At 39.9% G+C, this 17002-nt stretch overlaps 3 protein-coding genes across 3 annotated transcripts in view; 1 reads left to right on the forward strand and 2 right to left on the reverse strand.

Moving 5' to 3' along the window:
* LOC101299974 (125 kDa kinesin-related protein-like) overlaps nt 1-4233 on the reverse strand; it is a 6487-nt gene extending 2254 nt beyond the window's left edge. The window contains exons 1-16 of the mRNA XM_004303494.1: nt 4068-4233; nt 3790-3919; nt 3532-3690; nt 3090-3439; nt 2869-3007; nt 2655-2752; nt 2412-2568; nt 1973-2042; nt 1804-1880; nt 1377-1430; nt 1197-1277; nt 1004-1115; nt 837-923; nt 578-753; nt 311-472; nt 87-194 (exon numbers count right to left, since the gene is read on the reverse strand). Of these exons, the coding sequence (XP_004303542.1) occupies nt 87-194; nt 311-472; nt 578-753; nt 837-923; nt 1004-1115; nt 1197-1277; nt 1377-1430; nt 1804-1880; nt 1973-2042; nt 2412-2568; nt 2655-2752; nt 2869-3007; nt 3090-3439; nt 3532-3690; nt 3790-3919; nt 4068-4126 (2019 nt within the window). The 5' untranslated portion in view covers nt 4127-4233. The remainder of the gene's footprint in view (nt 1-86; nt 195-310; nt 473-577; nt 754-836; nt 924-1003; nt 1116-1196; nt 1278-1376; nt 1431-1803; nt 1881-1972; nt 2043-2411; nt 2569-2654; nt 2753-2868; nt 3008-3089; nt 3440-3531; nt 3691-3789; nt 3920-4067) is intronic.
* An 8536-nt stretch (nt 4234-12769) lies between these two features.
* Nucleotides 12770-15632, forward strand: LOC101300265. Its single transcript, XM_004303495.1, has 3 exons — nt 12770-13638; nt 14608-14776; nt 15011-15632. Exons 1-3 carry the CDS (start codon nt 12856-12858, stop codon nt 15472-15474), a joined length of 1416 nt encoding a protein of 471 aa, XP_004303543.1. The 5' UTR covers nt 12770-12855; the 3' UTR covers nt 15475-15632.
* Nucleotides 15633-16441: 809 nt separating this feature from the next.
* On the reverse strand, nt 16442-16992 carry LOC101300549 (indole-3-acetic acid-induced protein ARG7-like). The gene has a single exon (XM_004303496.1). It carries the CDS (start codon nt 16904-16906, stop codon nt 16508-16510), a length of 399 nt encoding a protein of 132 aa, XP_004303544.1. The 5' UTR covers nt 16907-16992; the 3' UTR covers nt 16442-16507.
* Nucleotides 16993-17002: the final 10 nt, after the last annotated feature.

Genomic DNA, 17002 nt, shown 5'->3' on the forward strand with positions numbered 1-17002 from the left:
TTTTTTTTTTTTTTTATCATTGAGATGTATAGCCTCCAAAGATGAATACTCCTTACGAATAGTGAGGTACAAATCAGAGCACACACCTGTTTCAATTCCTTTGCAAAAATTGTCATCTCCCCTTGCTGTGTTGAGAGACCACTCAAAAGATTCTGAAATATCGTAGCTGATTCACCAGCCTCTGAAGCTAGAAACTGAAAAATCAATAGTATAAATACAATTGAAATTGCAGAAATACAAAACAGCTAAATACTGCGAAACTAAAAAAATGCAACAGCAGACATGTAACAAAACTCAGGTTGCTACCTACTTCTTCAATAGAATGTGCATTGGCAGAAGCCAAAGATGAAATTTCATCTAGACCAGCATTAGAGCTCGCCTTGTGGAAACGCACAACATTTTGCACTGCCTCAATATGAGAAACATACAAAGCCCTTGAAGATGCCACTTTCTTCTTCATTTCCATAACAGCCTAAAAGCAAGAGGTGAAATAAATCACATCATTTATAGCAATCCAGACATAAAAGATACTCATTATTGAGGAAAACGGTGGCAGAAATTCAGTCTCATACAATACCTTTTCATGGGCCAATAAAAAGGACTGACAGAGGTTCTCGACACCCTGAAGGTGTTCATTCTGACGAGACATTGAAGTTTCCACCATCTGGCAAAGGGAACCAATTCGTTTGGCAAGATCTTCCTGGTAACTATTCACTACCAACCTATTATCAGCACACAGCTTGTCCTCTCTACCTGCCAAGTATCACAGCAGAAAAAAAAATCCAGTGAACAATTTGAAAACCTAGACGATTAGGTGCTTAATGCAGGCAACTAACCAATTTTTTGGAACAATGACGCATTATCCTGGAGTGCTTTCTCCAACTCAGACTGCAAAGCGCATGCTTGAAGAGTCAAAGCATTTTCTGCCATAAACACAACAATATTATAACAAAGAGAAGGAAATAATATATCCAACATCTAGAAGTGAAGAATTCAAATATACCAGCTTTTTTCTGCTCAGAGATAATAAAATCTTTCTCCTTCAAAGCATAGCGACATTTCATCAAGTCTTCCTCAGTGTTGGAAAGCAATCTAGCAGTATGATCCAATGTTTTCTGCATAATTTTTGTACACTTGGTTTTAGTATCTCAACACAGATCCATAACTATATACACATACAAATACAAATCGCTCACCTCAGTGGATTCAAGTTTGCTGCTCAAATCATGGCACTCTCGGACCTGAACAACATATTTATCGTGCAACTCTTCAAATTTCTGTTCAACACAGGACCATATGGTTAGATACCAGTCATACCACAAAGCACAAGTAGCAGTATAAGACCTATAATTAAAACAAACATCGTAGCAACACACCTTTTGATGGGTTTCTTGGGTGAGCCCCATTTGCTCAATCTTATCAGCCATAGCCTAGATACAAGAAAAAAATAACATGAGAATAGAGCAAAGTAAAATATTAAGTCATCATATTCACGGAAGTATTTCAAAAAGTAATAACAATATCAGTTCTTCAATTTAGTACACAAAGTTGCTTATTTGAAGTCATAAGTACATAGCTACCACACACCCCACCAGAAGCAACTAATGGAAAAAAGAGCTTAGGATTCATAAAGCTAAGACTAATTAGAGTAAAATTTAAAATGCTTTTCCTAACACTGCAAACCTTACTCTATACATATAAAAGGAATCAGACATTATAAGTACCTCAAATATATATAAGATGCATAAAAACACAGAAAAAAAAAGCATAAAGAACTGAAGGTAAATGAGAAAAATATCACACCTTTCTTTCACTTTCCTCCTGATAGTATCGCTCCTTTGGGATATAGACTCCATTCTTCTCACGTGCAGCATACACCTCTGACCACAATCACAATTTATTCAGCTACTTCATATTACAAACACACATTACCACACAACTATTATAATACAAAATACCTAACAATTCTAACCTGCCTTAAGCCGTTCAATTTCACCGTAAAGATCCTTTATAAGTGTTGATTTCATCATCTTTTGATTCACCTACATATAACCACAAAAATTTTAGCAAAAATGGAGACACCATGTTTAATCGTAGTAAACCACATTGAAACTACTCGTGGTTCAACAGTAACCAAATATATTTAACAGAAAGCATTGCGCCAACAACAAGAAAATAAGCTGGCCTGCAAAGCCCTATTACAAAACTCTTAATAGTAATAATTATTAAGCCCATACGTTTAAAGTTTTAGAAAAATCACAGAGAGCCACTTGATTTTTTCACTTATTCCAACAATAATAATAAATTATGATTCTCTATGCAGAAAACGATATGGAAAATCCTAAATAAGAACACATTATTTAAAACATCTTAGATCAACATGCTATAAATGCCAGTATGTAATAACAAACCTCAGGCTTGTTCTTTATATTTTTGGCCCTGTGTGCGTAATCCAATGTGCTCAGGGTTTCTTCCAGACAATGGACAGCAGGTGAGACTGTGGCAATTATACAAGTCTTCGTTCTTCCACCAAGTGAATCGCGAAGTAACCTAGTAAGCTTGCTATCCCTAATTTCATATACAATTCTGTCATTAGGCAATGGGGAGTAGATGGACCATAGGTATAAAAATAAAAACAAGAGTGCATTCCCAACCTGTAAGGAATATGTCCAACATGTTCCACCAAAGCATTGATTACTCGCCCTAATGTCAGTAAACTTTTGTTGATTTCTCCGGCTTCTCGTGCACGAACCTAACAACCAGTAACAGACACAGACATCACGAAAAACAACTTCAAAGAGTTAGATGTAATCCTGGTATTCTTAATAACAATAGCACTTACTTGGGCAGTCAAATAAATGTACGCACCTCTCTAGCACCAGAACGGGATATGTTTTCTGAGCCAGCCAAATCTACCAAGTTCAACTTTCCACACTTGATAAGCTCCTCACCTTCTGGAGTTGCTTCTTTGATGTGTATTGTGATGGAAAAGAGAGAATGTGACCGACTGAAATTAACAAATCAACTTTTCAGTAACACAAAGATAAGTTTGACATATTCCATAAATGAGACAGTAAAACAAGCATTACCTAGATTGTTTGTTCAATAAAGTTTCAGCAGTGCGACGTTTTGCAGACCCCCTTTCAAGAAGAGTGAAAATCTCACTAGCACTCGTCACAATTTCCTCCTCCAGACCTCTTACCAGTACTCCACCTTTCCCGTCCTCCATCAGAGGCAATTGCTTTTTCTGCTTCTCCTCCACAGAAACTCTAGACAATTCTTCTGGGGCGAGCAGATCAGTAATCTCCTCATTGTAAAGCTCTAAAAACGTAACTTTGACACTGTACTCCGCGCATTGGCCCTCAAGGGTATCAAAAATCTGCTGGACAGCCCTCGGAATAACTCCAGCTCCAGGAGGCAATTCTCCATTAGACCCAGCCTGTTGCAATTTCCCACAACATCAACAAAATATATTGAATCATCGATACTCAATATCACCACGAAACTGATAACAAGCCACACAAATTATACCTTGGCCTTTTTGCATTCACCCTCCATTGTGTAGGTCTTCCCTGTACCAGTCTGACCATAAGCAAAAATGGTACAGTTAAAGCCTTCCAACACTTCATGTACAATGGGAATCACAGCTTGGTCATAAAGATCCTTCTGCTGCGCATTGGGACCAAACACCTACAAACACAAAGCAACCAAAATTCCAAACTTCAAACACCTGCACAACACAAATTCAGCCCAAAAATGAATAAAGAGTTTCGGTTTCGAGTTATGAACCTTATCGAAAGTGAAAACCCTATCGATATGCTTCCCCGCAATGCTCTGAGAAACCGCCACTTCCCGCTGGTACTCATTACAAGTGATAACCTGCGGCGCGTTGCTCCGCAACTCATCGTCACTAAACGGCCTAAAACAAGAGTTCAAAAATTCCAAATCAATCATAATCGCCAAGAAATTAGGGATTTCAAATACGGTTCCCCCCAAATCTAATCTAATCTTCAAAACCCTAACCCTAGGCAAAACGAAAGGGGGAAAATCGGAGATTGGGGAAGTACCTGCATCGGAGAAGGACCTGGACGTTGACGCCTTTCTCCTTCTCGGGACGGCCGGACATCCTGAATCGAGGGCCGGAGGGGGAGTCGCACAGACCTATTGTGTCTTGCTGTACTAGATCCGCCCCCAAAAATGCTTCGATGTGATTCTCTCTCTCTCTCTCTTTCTCTCTCTAGGTCTCTCTGTGATGGAGATTTGAACGGAGATTTGGAACTGGGAATCTTGGGCTCTCTCTCTCTTCTGTGGGTTTGAGAAGTGAGAGAATGGGGAAGAGAGCGGGATGAGAGAGAGAGATTTGAAATTTGAGAGGCGCTCCTCACGAGAGATATCGACGGCTCCGTGTCAAGGGAAGGAGATCGGACGGTCTATCTTATATGTTTCTACTTTCGGGTGTGGTTGATTGGACTCTATTGCCCTTTGGATGGTCAAATTGTAATCAGGCTGGCGAGTGGTTGCCAGGTTTTGAGTTATTGGACTGGGCCTAATGAAATTGGGCTTTGTCTTGAAAAAAGAAATCTACAAACGATACTACGAACAATTTTCTATTCAAAAAAACAAAAGTCTTAAATTAGCTAGTTTGTTATCCCGTTCTTCAAGCTATACTTTATGACATTGATGGCATTGCTAGTCCAAGAGTGTTCGCATCACCTGAGGGTGATTAGTCATCTCTTTTTTTTTTATGGGAAAAGGAAATTACTAAATAGAGGTACCTCAAATGAACTCAATGTTTATACAATCAAGCGACAAGACTAAGGATGCCTCCAGAGAAACACTCTCCGCCCAAAGGCCATATTTGTCGGATCTATGACCCATGTTAGCAAAAGCATTGGTAACAACGTTTGCTTCTCTGAATACATGTGAGAAGCGAATGGACTTGAATGAGATATTCAAACATTTGATGTCATGCCAGAGTTTGAGAAGCCTCCATGGGGGTGAGACGCTCCATTAATTAACTACATCAATAACTAGTTTGGAGTCCTTCTCTACTTCAATCTTCGTGAAACCTCTCTCTTTTGCACAAATAAGGTTGTTCCGGAGTGCCAGTGCTTCCGCAACAGGACCATTGGTGACACTCGAGTTGAAAGCACCAGCTGCAATCAGTTGACTAGTTGAAGTTCTTAAGATGAAACCTCGATTCTGCTAAATTGCTTCGAACCGAGCCATCAAAATTAATTTTAACCTAATCGGATGGTGATGGTGACCACCTGATCATGTTTCCATCATCCATTCTTACACTTGTGTCTATAGCAATATTAGTAGAATTGGCAGCACTACACTGATGGAAGGTAGCTGACTAGCTGCAACAACAATAGAATTGGGGCAAGGGGCTTTTCCTTTGAAGATAGCATCATTTCTTGCTTTCCAAACCTGCCAACAAGTAATGATCAGTTTCTAAAAACATCTTCCATCAAATGGATTATCCAAAAACCATTTATTTAAAACATTGAAGAAACCCTCCTCCCAATTTATTGGTGGAGTTATGCCTGATGAGTTCCAAACATCCATTGTACACCTGCAATAACCAAAAAGATGATCCAAGGTTTCATTATCCTCATTACATATAGGGCATGAATTATCTCGAATAATGCCAAATCGAGAGAGTCGATCTCTTGTCTTAAGCCTTCCTCTTAGTAGAAGCCAGCTAAAGAAATTAATTTTCGGCTGGATGTTCAAGGACCAAACCTTCTTGATCAACTCGATTCTGCAATGTTTTTCTTTATCCTGCAATTGAAGCCAAGTTGTAGACTTAACAGTAAATTTACCATGTGGTGCAAGGCCCCAAATAAACTCATCCTCTAAATGATAGGCAGGAATTGGGATTCCCAAAATCTCTTTCACCACATCATCATTAAGATGTTCTCTTAATTTTATTTTGTTTCAGCCATCTGCATTAAAATAATCACTCACCACCTCCTGAATATTTATGGTACTTCTAAGTTGATCTGGAATCAAATTGATAAGAGAAAAGTCGAAGACCCAATTAAAAGTCCAAAAGTTAATCGATTTACCATCACCTGTAATCCATCTCATACCTTTCAAGATTATGTCTCTTGTATCGAGTATGCCATTCCAAGCAAGAGAATTATTTATTATTATATACTTAAGTGATGGACTTGTGACTTCCGCGATTAAAGGGGGTGCATCGGAATGTTACAATCACCTTACATTCAAAAAGTAATGATTTATTAACTTTTCACATAAGTTATATCATTTTTTCGAAACCAAAAGTTAGACACATCTCACGCACTTGAGAAACTTTTCCCCAAAACCCATCACATCCCGTCCGACTGCGTGGCGGTGCCGTGCAGACTTTTAGCCTTGCCAGTGTTAGTCGGATGCGGCTGGATGGGTGCACTGTGTAGGAGCAAGCTTTGGTGGTTGGAAGACCGTGAGCGGTCCCTGGTTCCTTGGCTTTGTTGAGGACGTTGTTGGTGTGTGCAACGATCTTTATCGAGGACGGCTTTGATCTGGTCTTGGTGCTGGCTTCACAGGTGAATTCGATTTGGTTGGTGGGTTTATGGTTGGATCTTTCTGATTCTCACTGACTTCCCACTGACTGGAATTGGAGCGTTGGATCTGGAGTGTGCAGCAGATGGAGGTGGCAGTTTGTCGTGGGATCGTGCAGGACGGGAATCGCTGGCGACTTTGGTGAGTCGGGGTTTGGTTGTTAACGATGCGTGGACGGTGATCTGGTTCCGTGAGTGCTGGTGCCAACGCAGCAGATGGTTGGTCCGTAGGTGGTGTGGCTGGCATGTTTTGAGCTAGGGTTAGGTGTTGGGCCCGTTTGGACTTTATAACTTTGGGCTTGGGTTGCTTTAGATAAGAAGATTGGGCTGGGTTTCATGTTTGGACCTGGCTTTTCTGTTTTATTTATTATTTTTCGTTTAGACTGAGACTGTTTGCGGGTCTAGAGCATTTTCTAGTTACTAGGCTTTGGTTTGTAATTAGGTGTGTTGATGTTCTGGGGTTGCCCCCTCCGAGTAGGGTGGTCCCGGAAGTAGTCAAATAATGATAGGTTAAGGCTTTGTCTCTTCCTCCTTGTGTTCTTGGTGGTTGGTTACTTGTCATGTTTGTTACCACGAAAGATTGATCATAGTGTTTCATCCCTTGGTTTTCAGCATAGAGATTGTTTAGTGTCTACTAGGTAGTTTACTAGGTTATTTCACAAGATAGCCCCCGCGGGTGAATCATGTTTATGTTATTGTACTTACTCTCAAGTTGTGATCAATAAAAATTAACGTCCTTAGAAGAAGAAAAAAAAAAAACTTTTAAAAAAGTTTAAAGGAATTTTTTTAATAATATAATAATTACACACCTTACATATATACTAATAAGGTTTGTAACTTATGTACCTCAGATGAATTCATTATAATTAGAAACAAAATAACTACATACAATATATATTTCAGCAGCAATCTAATTATATGTATAGATCATATTAATTAAAATTAAGATGATCATATTGTAGTTAATTATTTTTTTTTGGTACTGGATATTGAGTTAATATTAAGATTATCCTTTTCACACATATTACATATAGAGTGCAAATAATCATAAAGTTTCTCAAAGCACAAGTTGTATCAAGTGACTCGATTTTATAGTACTTTTTGATGGGGATTTAACACGGTTGGCTTAAAAGATTATGAAATGTTTGTTAAACTTTAGAGATATATACATGCAATAATTAAGATTTTGGAATAAACTAATAAACAGTAATAAATGTTTGAAAATTTTCAACTTCGGTTACTGAACATAAATCTTCAACCTATTTTATTGAGGAAGAGGTGAATGTTTGTTTCTGACACTTTGGTTAGCTTTCATGGTCCAAAGAAAAGAAAATCAAGAAAATCAGAGTGATGAAAAAGAGAGGGGAGTTATCTGTCATGCATGTTTTGAGGAGGTGCATGTAACACTCCGAACTTAAATTTAATTGAATAACTAATTCTCATATATCATATCGTAAAACATTTCGATCAGCAACCAAAATAACCATCAACAACCAATCATTCAATTAAGCGTTAAACTCAATTACATCAAAACCCAATGTACTTATAATCAACAATCACAACTCAAGGTTGATAAATACTTACTATAGGTGTTGTCTATTTTACCTTTACATCTTTAACTTCAGCCATAAACGACGATTGTCCAACTTCTAGTTTACTCTAACTCGATTTCACACATGAACTTTCAGAGACACAACACTGGGAACAACTACGATTCGTGTATGGTTATTCCACCACCACAGGGTTGTCGGCTCCATCGCATGCAGGCAATACGTTGTTGAGTCACCGCTGGAATCTACAGCTCTAGACGAATTTGATCACCAATTTGCAGAGCAAGAAGACTGGTTGAGAGAAAGAAAAGGGTACCGGTTCTCGAATTCTCTCCTCCTTTCCTTACTTTACTGGATTGTTTAGCTCTGATAATCTCATGATAATTTTTGACGAGCAGAAAAATCTCTATCTTGAAAGTCGTTAAAGAGGCTTTGGCCTCCATTCATCGACATCAGTAATCTCTCTAATTCCTCTCCATAACCCTCGGGAAGTCCCTCTCCCCTCTCTAGCCCTCCTCTTTTTTCTTTTTTTTCTCCTAAGGTCGGCTTCCCCAAGAATTCTTCAGTCCTCCCCCTAAAAATATCTCCAGGTCGGTGGCCTCCACCCCCTCTCCCGAACCTTCCATACCTTTCCTTTTATATTTTCTTCTTTTATTTGATTATAATTTGTATATTTATTTATTCATTTATAAAATCATCATAAAATCGTTTACTTCTAATTTCGGGTATTAGGAATCGTATGTATCATATTCCAAGTATTGGTACAGTTCATAACAATCCACACTAAAACCATCTCCATATGAATTTATATTTCAAGTCCTCAGATTAAATCTAATATTCGGTTATTTAAAACTAATCAGGATATTACAGTGCACCAAACATTTTGATGATCTATCCAATTCAGCAAGTCTGGTTAGGTAGGACTCACAGTTCTTGCTCATTGTACAGAGAAAAAGATATGGTGAATATCATGCTTAATTTCTACAAGTATTCATATCAGAGAAACATAAAAATAAAGATATAATTTGTTTTTGAATCAAGAAGTTAACTTATAACTCAACAAACAGTGCAATGAATAAACACCTATTAGGGCTAACATAAAGATTTACTCCCTATGAGTACTACAATCCTAGCTGCATCTAGGACTCTAATAATCAAAATTACATTCATCTTCTAAAAGCAGTAGTACATTTATTTCACAAACTCAAAACACTTGAGAGCATAAATAAATGGATAACAACCAAATGAATATATATTGTTGTGTCACTTGATGCATACTGTTGTGTCACTTGATGCATACTGTTGTGTCACCTAATGCATATATTGACATAGTGGCCATGATCAATAATTAGAAACTGTCAGAATCTTCTGATTTATTTAAGAATACCTAGGATCATCCTATGAAGAAGGAACATCCCTAAGAACAAAACTAACAAACAAATCTCAAAGGCAACCAAGCCAAGTTGATGCAAACCAAGGCACCAGACCCCAACCACCAACCCTAACAAGAGAGAAGCAAGACCCAAGGCTCTCTCTTCCCTTCGCTGCCACACCGTCTCCGATGTCGACACCGCCTATCTTGCACCCAGACCTGGTTGCCACCAAACTCATTATCAGAACTTAGCAAACCAGTGGCCGCGCCCACATAACCCTCTGCGCCTGCACCAAATCTCAACACCTAGCTGTCGAGTACACCCGTCGAGAGAGGCCGAGCAAACCCTTATTTACATTTAATGTTACATTTTTTTTCTTTTTTTTTAAATGACACATGTTTGAAGGTTTTTATGTATAATGTATAATTAGTCTCACCCTTTTATTAAATGTGTGACTGGTTCATTTTGTGTTGGTGGGTTGATGTCACACCTCGGTTCTAGCGGGTTTCAAGCACCGGACACCGATCCCGAGGCGTGAACGAGTGTTACAAAGTGGAATAAAACAAAAGCACTATCTTCTAGGCTCGTCAGCTACCATTTCCTGGCTCAGTCAAATCTAAGTATTTCTCTGCAAAAAATATTAGAGATGGGTGGGTGAGCATAACCACGCGCTCAGTGAGTAGACCAATGTAATATGCCCGCAAAGCCATGTCATTTTACACACGCTACAAAATACGTATATTGTATACACATCGAGTCCCGCACTTCATCATATCGCACAATCCGTTCTTATTAGATATCCTTCAATTTAGTGATCCCCACGGGAACCTAATGACCTTCAAATCCTATACTTCCGTGTGTCACATCTTTACTTCGGCATAACCAATCAAGAATTTCACATGTTCCATGACTAGCCAAACAATGGATCCAACACATAATAATATATAAACTCCACATATTTCGTAAATCGACATGCTTCACTCAAAAACATAGAGATATTTTGAAAAAGATAAAATCATGTTTTTCGACTAATTTGATAGCAAATAAGAATATTTGAAACATATTACACAAATCCACTCACCTCGATAGCATCGAAATCCCACCACGAATACCGATTGTAAACCGAGCCTCCTAAAATGAGCCATCTAGAAATCACCGTTGGATCTAGCTCAAACCTCTAAGATAGGAAGAGGACATCAAGACGAATCCGTAGCTATTCGCGGATTCAGAATCGGAGTTACGGATCAAAAGTTATGATCCGCCGAAATTTTATAATGAAAACTTAGAGAGAGAAAATTCTAGAGAGAGGAAGAGAAAAACAGAGGAAAAATGAGGGGAGAGAGAGAGAGAGAGAGAGATACAGAGGCAGCTACTAATTATACCTCTCTATATATATATACAGGAATTCTCAGGTGCGGACGTCCGCACCAAAGTTTCGGTGCGGATTTCTATTTTTGCACCACTTTCTGATCGAATTTCCTCAAACTTCCTTCTAGACATATCTAGATCATCTTGTGTAGATCATCTCTGCCAAATTTCAGTCAATTTAGTGATCGTTAAGGCCCTCAAAATCGAAAAAACAAATCTGACAGACTGAATTCTGTCCGGTTCATCATCTCCATTTGTTTTTCGATTTTGAAGGCCTTAACTATCACCAAATTGACTGAAATTTTGCAGAGATGATCTACACAAGACAATCTAGATATGTCTAGAAGGAAGTTTGAGGAAATTCGATCAGAAAATGATGTAAAAATGAAAATCCGCATCGAAATCTTCGTTGTGGGTCCGCAGCCGAGAAGGACTGTTATATAGAAGAGTTGGCCGACTTGGAGAGTCGGTTTTAAAGAAATTGGCCAAAGAAAAACACAACACTTGCCAAAGCCTAAGGGCTTCTTTCAATTTGCCACTTGTCAAAAACAAAAGAGATGACTAGCTCAACTTGAGCACGTAGGGGACAGCAAAATTTGTCTCCAAGAAACAGTAAAATCAGCCATTGGAAACCCGCCACTTCAGCTTAACGGTTTAACTTTGACGAAACTTTGAAAAATCGTCAAAAATAGCTTGGGAGTTCAAAAAAATTCACCGAAAAATACAACGAACTCGTGACGACCTATACTTTCTATTTCTAAGAAGAAAAATCAATTTTAAGAAATTTCAAAATTCAGGATGTTACAGTTGACCCGCATTTGACTCATTTATTAAAAGGGTCATGACGGCTTCACCCACCATTAACTTTCTTTTGAATCGCAAGCTGGAATTGACGACCCTAGGCTCCATGCTACAACATTGAACCGTTCACACACACTCCACGCTAGGCCTCATCATTTAGCCCTTCGGCCCTAGCCCGCCCTACCCTATAGGGCTGAAGCCCTACCCGGCCATCCTTTAGGGCGGGCCGGCCCTAGCCCTTTTCAATTACGGTAGGGCAAGGGTCAAGCAAATGAAAGCCGGTCCTACCCTACGACCCTACCCTATTGAGCCCTTTAGGGTTAGGGCCCGGCCCGGCCCAGCCCTAAAAGCCCGCCTTTTAGGCCCTAATAATTTATTATTTTGTATTGTTTTTAATATATATATTTTTTTAATACAATACAACTAATATTATTTTTTTATAATTTATTTTGTAAGCTTTATTTCTTTAGTTTTTATTTTGCTTTGTTAAATAACAATTGATTTTTGGTGATTTAGAGAGATAGTTAATTAGATATATGAATATAACTACTTAGATTAATAATTCTAGATGTCTTGAGCTAAATATCATGTATATGTATGTTGAACATGACTAAACATAGGGTATTGTATCACATATATCCCTTGAGGTAATTCTTGAGAGAAAAAAAAATTAAAACTAATAAATTTATTTTATAAACAAAATAACGTTATATTCGGCTCATTCAGCCCTATTTAGCCTTATTCAAAAAACCGGCCCTAACCCGGCCCTATTAGCCCTAATGAAATGAGCTTTAAGGGCGGGTAATGGCTTGCATATTTAAGCCTTGACCCGGTCTTATCTGGTCCTAAATTTTGTTGACCAAATCAAAGCTCTACCCGGCCCTACCCTAACTCTAGCCTGGCCATGATGAGGCCTACTCCACGCAAGTGATGCATCAAGAGTTTTGATCACTCGTGTATTTGCTTACCTAAAACTAAAAGTAGTGTTTGTGCTAAATACATGTGGTACAGTGGTAGTGTTTGTGCTAAATGTTTACAGTTTTACACTGCTCTTTTTACTACAACCATGTGCCAGTTACTAGTGAGTTAAAACGATATGCCTTGGGAGGACATATACACACATGCAGTCACACACGTTGGGTCTTCTCTCGTCTCCTCGTTTTCGTCTCCTCCTCCTCCTCTTGTCACAACATGTCAGATCGCAACCCGATCCCGGCACCAACTTCGCCCGACTCCATTGCCCGACCCGTCGGCGGAACCGAGTACAGCTGGTGCAAAGCCGTCCCCGTCGGTACCGGCATAACCGTCCTAGCTCTCCTCCTCACTAAACCCCCAAACATCCCCCTTCTCCAAAACGCCCTCCACAACCTCCAAAATTCCCACCCTATCCTCCGCTCCAACCTCCACTTCGACTCCGCCACCAACTCCTTCTCCTTCCTCACTCCCCCCTCCCCCCACCTCCAAATCCAACCCTTCGATCTCCCATCCACGGCCAGCATTCTCCGCCCCAGCTCCGCCGTCTCCCCATTCCACCAAATCCTCGAGCACGAGCTCAACCTCAACACGTGGCGCAATCCCCACCCTCCGTCCGCCGACGCCGACACCGACGTCTTCTTCGCCAGCACCTACGGTCTGAGCGAGTCGCGGTGGGCGCTGGTGCTCCGGCTGCACACGTCGGCATGCGACCGCGCGGCGGCGGTGGCGCTGCTCAAGGAGCTGTTGGGATCAGTCGGCGGAGGAGGAGGGACAGAGATGGAAATAAAGGGAAAGGGGGAAGTTCTTTCGGCACTTGAGGATCTGATCCCGAATGGGAAGGCGAGTAAGCCGTTCTGGGCGCGTGGGGTGGACATGCTTGGGTACTCTTTGAACTCGTTGAGGCTTTCCAATTTGGAGTTCAAAGACGTGAGTTTGGAGAAGACTACTCAGATGGTGAAGTTGCGGATTAACCCAGAACACACTGATAAGCTTCTTGCTGTAAGTCTTTTAATCTTTCCTAATTTGGAAACTACAAAAATGATAAATAAATAATTTTTTAAACAAATGCATGTGTATTTTTTTTCTTTGATTTGATGCTAGGGATATGCTCCAATAATTTTAAGTAGGTGTGAGGTTCGTATGAGCTAAACTAAACATGTAGACAAACAAGAATGGGCTCCATGTTCTTTGTTAGAATGGAGATAGTTGATTGATGTATAAAGCTATAAACCACGGAGGGTTTGGTGGCCAGTCACATCAGTGTATGTTATTGTCGTTATAGAAGTGTGGAGGAGGAGTGATGGGCCTCATGGGCTGACTTATTTGTTATCCAGATGAGAAGGGATGTAGTTTCTGCGGTTGAGTTGCATTCATAGGTTAATTGGGATTGCCTCTGTCATTGTCCTAGATCAATCAGGAGGGGCAATGGATAGAGTTTGGGGCTCTTTGTATTAGGATAGAATCGTTTGACAATCGATACATTTTGGGGCTAATTTCAGACTTATATGATGTCATTAGACAGTTACTGGTTTCCAGAATCACTTGCTTTGTATTCGGCATTAACTGAATCCGTGCATTATTTGTGTTAGTCGATAGTGTCATGTTGAGGTTGCACGGCGTTTTCTTTAACTGCATCTTGGTTTTGGTTGTGGTGTCATCAAGAATCATTATTCTAAGTGATGTATAGTAGTTCTTTAAATAGCAGAACATGTTTGGCACATGCCAATAACTGGTTCATATGGACCTTAAAAATGATTCTTTCTAGCTATCTATCAGCCGTTTTTCTTTTGTTGGTCAACTTGTGAGAAGTATAAGGCATTGCAATGCATCAATCATACAGGTTTGGTTTTGACCAAAACACTAACAATTAAATTTGAATTGGGCTGAATTTGACTGTGCTGCATTCCCTAGCAATTTGACCATGCTTCATTTCCTAGCAACCACTTCAATTGTGCTTCAACTTTGCAGGGTTGCAAATCTAAAGGAATAAAACTGTGCGGAGTGTTGGCAGCTGCTGGATTGATTGCTGCGCATGCCTCTAAGCACCTTCCTGATCATCAATGGGAAAAGTATGCTGTAGTAACACTTCTTGACTGCCGTCCGCTTCTTGATCCACCACTTTCTGCCAATGATCTTGGTAAGCTCTTGAATTCTATCACCCTACAAAATTTCACCCCTGAATTTATTGAAGTTTATAGCAGTTGATTCTGAAAATGTCAACTTTTTTTGTTTTGTTTTTCTTGAACAAACTGAAAATGTCAACTCATCAATGGGCAAAAAATTGACTTTTCAAAGTTCAATAATCATGAATGAGTATACAATGTGTGGAAGAGACTAAGATTCATGTCACATACCTCTGTAATTACTTCAGGCTTTTACCATTCTGCCATCGTGAATTCACATGACATAAACGGAGAAAACACACTGTGGGAGCTGGCAAAGAGATGCTACACAGCCTTTGCAGATGCGAAGAACTCTAACAAGCATTTCTCAGACATGTCAGACCTGAACTTCCTCATGTGCAAGGCTATCGAAAACCCTGGTTTGACTCCATCGTCATCCATGAGAACTGCCTTTTTCTCGGTGTTTGAGGACCTAGTGATCGATGATTCCAGTGAAGTGTACCAAGAGCTTGGGTTGGAGGACTATGAGGGGTGCGCTTCAGTCCATGGTGTTGGCCCCTCCATAGCTATTTTTGACTCCATACGTGATGGAGGATTGAATTGCTCATGTGTTTATCCATCTCCCTTGCATTCAAGGGAACAAATGCAGGACTTGATGGATCATATGAGGAGCATTCTTGTAGATGGTTGTAATGTTGAGAGCGAGAGCTAGTATAGTTCACTTCTCGATGACGACAATGAATTTAATTTGTCTGTCCACTGTGCTGCAGCCTATAGCAAATGTTGTTTCATATGTGTTTAGTGCTGCTTCTTTAATCAGTGTGTAAAGAATCGAGAATAAATCAGTAAAGAAGACGTTCAAAACGATCGATTTTCGCGAGTCCATTGACAACCACCGAAAAGGGTTTCCTTGCAAATCAAAGAATCCTCTGGATTGCAATTGCTCTCTTCTGAATCTCTGCATTATGATGAGATCATGAGATTATATGATTAGTGACTACAGATCAGTAGCACACACATATATCTTCAGCTTTTTAATAGATGCTTTCATGTGATTCAGATAGCACAAAGTAATAGCAATAATTAGCTGTATTAAGGCCTTAAGGGGTATGACACAACTAGCATTCCCCACAGTAGTGCTAGCTAGCAGGAATGCAACGAGTCCCAATCCCTTAGTTACTGAAGTGCTCACATCCCAGGAGCGCAACTTTAGAAGATAGAGAATAAAGTAACCCTCTCTCTAACCTTTTACCTATTATGTTCCTCCTTTCCGTTGCCGTGAAATGCCATTTGGACCTGACTGGAAGTCTGGAACCCATGGAGAAGACAGAAGTTTCCGATCTGGACTGTTATCGTGCTTACGTTCAATGCTGTCATTTTTGCTATAGCTTAATCTGGTAAGGCAGGCATGTCACTGCAACCGAAAAGGTCAAAGAACAATATATTATGATTCTGTTAGGTAATCAAATATTTATCAATTTTCTATAACCCATGTTGGGTCAGATCTGGAGTTCGATTATCGCTAATCAGAATAATTCAGAGAACTGACCGACATGTCCAAAGGTCCAAAACCAGCTCCAGCTCTTTTGAAGAGCTGATCGAGCTATATGTATTTATGTATATGAACATGTTCTAGTACATACATGGAATTACAAAGCCCACATAGCATATGCTATAAACCCTAATCTAAGCATTTTTGCTAATCAAAATCAAATAAGGGAGCTAACTTGATTATCCCTACTCGATCATGAAATAAACTCCTCAACAAGTTCTCCAAAATCAAACTGCCCATTACTGCATTCCACAGCATTGACAACCTCTTCGAAAGCCGAGACGCTGCAAGGAACCACGAGTCCATTTCTCTGCTGAAAACCAAACTCATTGTAGGCTTTCTCCAGCAGCATCTTGAAGAGTGGATGAGAAAGAAAGCTTGTTGGAACCACGAACCTCTGGCGCTCTTCGCCAACGTAAACTGCCAGGAACCCAGTTGGGGTTTTTGTTGAAGGAGAATTACCTCCTTGAACGTCTGAGTCTCTTAGCAGACATTCATGGTGGGAATAAGGGTCGACTACTCTACCAGTTCCACCTACAGACTTCACCTTCTTGGCTAGTTTTTTGAAGCTCACCATCTTCTTCCCAAGCATTTCTGTGAGGTTTTCAGAGAGAGGAGAGGCTGAAAGAGGTAGGAGGAGATTGACTAGGAAAGAAGTGGCTTCATGATTTTGGTTAGTGGAGGATTT

This window comes from Fragaria vesca, linkage group LG6 (genome assembly GCF_000184155.1).
Source record: "Fragaria vesca subsp. vesca linkage group LG6, FraVesHawaii_1.0, whole genome shotgun sequence".
Lineage (NCBI taxonomy): Eukaryota > Viridiplantae > Streptophyta > Magnoliopsida > Rosales > Rosaceae > Fragaria > Fragaria vesca.